Raw genomic sequence first — 4,177 nt, forward strand, 5'->3', positions numbered from 1 at the left:
TTAGATACTAATTATGTGCCCTCTACTAGCTTCTGTGGACACAGAACTCAATAACTCGGTGTCCCTGCCTGCAGGGGGCTCACAGCCCCGTCCCCTGAGAGTAGAGAGAAGGGGAAGCTCAGTACTTGTCAGGCAGGCCAGCAGGTCTGAAGTGATTGGGGTCTTTGCCACTCCGGCCCCATTCGTTGGCAGCCTGGTCAGCCCTCGAGTCTGCCGCTCCGTGGCCGCTGTCTCCATGCCTGAAAAGGTCTGTGAATCTCTGAGTATTCTCTCTGGCATCACTGGAATGGAGGAGGGCAGGTAGGAGATTAATCCTGGGCTGATGAGCAACAGCCCCACCCTCCCTGTCTGTCCTCTTTCCCAGGGATGGCTCTGAAAGGAGCCCGGGAGAGAGGGGCTAAAACACTGAGGCTGCCAGGGCACAGCCCACTCAGCCCCGCTGATGCCCCTGGTGCTGGGTGAACAGCACCCAGAGGGGAGGGCTGAGAATCACTTCTTGGACAGCCCATTCTCTTTTTGAGAGCAGGATCACAGGTGTTCACCAGCTATACTGTGGCACTGCTGGCAGCCCAGGCCCTCACTGGGCACAGATGGAGAGGGAGGACAGGATGGATGTGTGGAGGAGACCATATCCCCCACAAGACCCGTCTCCAGCGCCTGACGCCTCCTGATCCTCAAAGGCAGCCCAGCTCTCTGCACCCACCCCTGCACCCTCAGAACCCCAGTCACCTGATCACTTTAGCAGCCCAGACGCCCCCAGGGCCCCTTTGTGCAGCGTCATAGTTCCCGCGGGCGTGGAAGTATTTGTCTGAATTCTTGTAATTGGCCTCTAGCATGTCAGAGTAGGCTCTCAACATGTCCCAAGTCCCTGGAAAGGAAACGACAAGGCAAAAGGGACTTCAGGTGAACAGAAAGACTGTGACACCCTGCAGAGAAGAATCAAGGAACGAAAAATCTTCCACTGACTCCATGTCAGCCTGAGGTCATAGCAACTCAGATACCATAGGATGAGAAGAACGTTATTTAATCCCAGGTGGCTTCTCCAGGGCACGCTGATGAGAGTCAGTTAGGAGCTCACAGCAGTGTTCTTGGGTGGTCTGACCCCAGTGATGATGCTATCTGTGTGCTCCATCTCACTTAGGGCTCTGTGTCATATGTTTAAAGGGGAAGGCAGGTATCATTACGGAACAGGATTTCTCAACTTCAGTACTATTGAAATTGTGGGTCAGATTATCATTTGTTGATCAGGGCTGTCCTGAGTATTGTAACATGTTTAGCAGGAGCCCTGACCTCTACACACTGGATATGGCAACATGTTCCCCCAGTGTGACAACCAAACATGTCTCCACACATTGCCAAATGTCCCCAGAGCTCAAAATTGCTCCTGGTCAAGAACCACTGTTATAGAATGAAGTGACATATGATACTATCCAGGGGACGTGGGACAGTGAGGAGGTGACATGGAAGACAGCTGCAGACATATGGCATGTCTGCCATGACACCTCAGGAAAATGAATTCTTGCAGACTGGAAGCACATAACTGTGACTTGAGTCCTGGGAGTGTTAGGGGGGTAAATGGCATCCTGAAAACTTTCTAAATAGACTGTGCTGATGGTGTGGGTGCTTGAGGAGGCAAGCGCTAGAGCAGTGGTTCTTTTCCTCAGCCTTGGCTGCACTTTCTAATCCCCGGGGCGATACTGAAAGTCTGAAGGGACTTCACACCCCAGGTCCATTCCCTCACACTCTCTTGGGGCAAGTCTGAAGCATCGGTAGCTTTAAGGCTCTCCAGGTGAATTCACCATGCAGCTGATTGACAACCACCCAGCCCTAGGAAGTGGTCCTGAGACATGTCTACCTGGCGAGAGCCTTGGCCTCATGCACAGCTGGGTTCAAATTCTGCCCTGCCACCTGCTGACTGGCAGCTGGTCCCTGGGCAACAGACTCAGCTGCTCTAAGCCTCAGCTTTCCCCCTTCAAACTGGGGGAAGATGCCTTCCTCACTGAGATATTCTGCAGTTAATGTAGACGACGAGCCACCCCAGCTTGACCAGAACTGTCCGTGTTTTCCCAGAACTGTCCCAGTTAGCACTGAATGTGCCATGGAAAACTCCTCAGACCCGAGCAGACCAAGAAAGTTGATCACCCTAAACTGCAGGAAAGTGCTGAGTTCCTAGTGGAGGCTTGAATATGTTATTAGTTCTCTTTTCTTTTTTGTCAGTTAAGAGGCTAGAAAAGGGTAGGAAAGAGACTAAACCAGGGACAGTGTCACCGACTACAGGAAGCGTCATCGAGAGCTAAGTGAAGGACTCTGTAAATTATCCAGTTAAGAAACGGAAAGAAGGAAGGCAGCGAGGAAGGAAGGAGGGAGGAAAGAAGGGAGTGAGGGAGGAAGGAAAGAAGGAATGAAGGAACGAATGAATGAATGAAGGAAGGAAGGAAAGAAGGAGGGAGGGAGGAAGGACGGAAGAAGGAAAAAAGAGAGGGGAGAGGGGAGGGGAGAAGAAAGGAAGGAATGAAGGAAGGAAGGAAAGATGGAGAGAGAGAAGGAAGGAGGGAGGAGGGAAGATTGGAGGAAGGAAGAAAGAGAGGAAGGGAGAAGAGATGAAAGGAGGGAATGAGTGAAGGGAAGTAGAGAGGCAGTGAGAAAGGAAGGGAGGGAGGAGGGAAAGAGGGAAGGAAGGGAAGGCAGCCAGAAGAGAGAGGGTGAGAGAAGAAGAAAAGATGGATGGCTTTAATCCACTTTATGCAATTTGTTCTGAGGGAAATTTTATCCCACTTCAGGACTTATTTTGTGTCTTCCATTCAATCTTACCCTTTAGTGGGAACCACAATTGTTCTTTCTCTAGTAACTGATTGAAATAAGTCCTCTGGTTTTCAATCTGTCTGATGAAAAGCTCCCCAAACACCTGACACATTCTACAATGTAGCCCAACACAACCTAAGACAGCAGCTCCAGCCCTTGAGAGTGCTCAGGGTGAGTCCTGGTGGCCCGTGGATGCCGTCCCCCCTCCATCAGCCTTACCTCGGGCGGCCTCACCAAGGAACGATAACAAGCTGTTGACTCCCAGGACCAAGGAGCAGAAAATGAGGCCTGTGAACAGCTTCATCCTGCTGCAATGAAAGGAGAGGGTCAGGGAGACTCGGACAAGACTGGGTACACCCCTGGGGTTTGTCTATCAAAGAGAGCCTGGTTGTTGATTCCCATTTGTTCTCATCAAACTCTTAGTGGATCATCTAGGAAACACTGCTGTAGGGCCTCACTCAGAGCCACAGCCTTCAGTTTTGAACCCATCAGCACTGAACCCAGGACAGTCCAAGTGGTCACCAATGTGGCCTTGATGGAGGAAGAGGGCAGTTAGGACCAAACGTTCCCTCTCTAAAGCGCCCTATAATTAATCAAGAACCACATACCATGTGCACTCTGCCAGCACAGATCTCATACAGGACAAATACAAAACAGAATAATTATTTTCTAAAGGAAATAACAGCCTTCTTGGGAAAGAGAAAACAGACTAAGTTTTTTAAACAAATCATTCCTTGGCGTCGTCCCTCACCTGATTTCCGGTGAGCAGAGCTGCTGGTCCCTACCTCTGGGGACAGGTGGCTGGTATTTATACTGAGCCTTCCCTGCTGGCGTTCTGGAGGAGAGAAAAGCCAGCCTCAGTGCTTGGGTTCAAGTCCCTCCAGGTCATTTCCCCCAGAAAACTGCAAAGGTTCACTTACTGGACACCAGCAGTTTTCTTCATCCACAGGTCATTTCCCTGATTGAGCAATCCTGAGGACATAAGGTAGGCTGCTGTGCCTTGGCAGCCATCGGGCCAGGAGGGCGGCTCTGCTGACAGATTTGGAGAGGCTGAGGTGGGGCCACCTGGGATGCAGAGAGGAAGGCTGTGGAGCCCAGGATGGTCACCCGGGCTGCTGGAAGCTGTGCGGTTAGAGGACGGCTCGTCCAGCCAGGACCTTGGTCTATTGGTCATTTCCTCAGATGGTCCCTGCTGGGCCAGACAGCAGGTGTGTCAGAAATTAAATCCCTTTGAGTTCATGTCTAAAGCCCTTGAGCTTCAAAAATGACAAGCTAGCCCACCCAATCTCCTGGGTGCCCTGGAAGTCTCCTTCCACCTCTCTGTCTGCATTTGCTAAGCTTTCAGCTCCCAGGCTCAGAAAAGCCTGCTCAGCTT

At 51.3% G+C, this 4,177-nt stretch overlaps 1 protein-coding gene across 2 annotated transcripts; it reads right to left on the reverse strand.

The window, feature by feature from the left end:
- On the reverse strand, positions 1–3,106 carry LOC131408917 (serum amyloid A-2 protein-like). 2 transcript variants are annotated; one of them, XM_058546088.1, is made up of 3 exons: positions 3,022–3,106; positions 730–868; positions 1–64 (listed from the first exon to the last, which is right to left on the reverse strand). In XM_058546088.1, exons 1-3 carry the CDS (start codon positions 3,104–3,106, stop codon positions 1–3), a joined length of 288 nt encoding a protein of 95 aa, XP_058402071.1. The 2 variants fall into 2 exon arrangements, with proteins under 2 accessions (XP_058402071.1, XP_058402070.1); XM_058546087.1 differs by lacking the exon at positions 1–64 and adding an exon at positions 116–281.
- Positions 3,107–4,177: the final 1,071 nt, after the last annotated feature.

Source organism: Diceros bicornis, chromosome 7 (genome assembly GCF_020826845.1).
Source record: "Diceros bicornis minor isolate mBicDic1 chromosome 7, mDicBic1.mat.cur, whole genome shotgun sequence".
Lineage (NCBI taxonomy): Eukaryota > Metazoa > Chordata > Mammalia > Perissodactyla > Rhinocerotidae > Diceros > Diceros bicornis.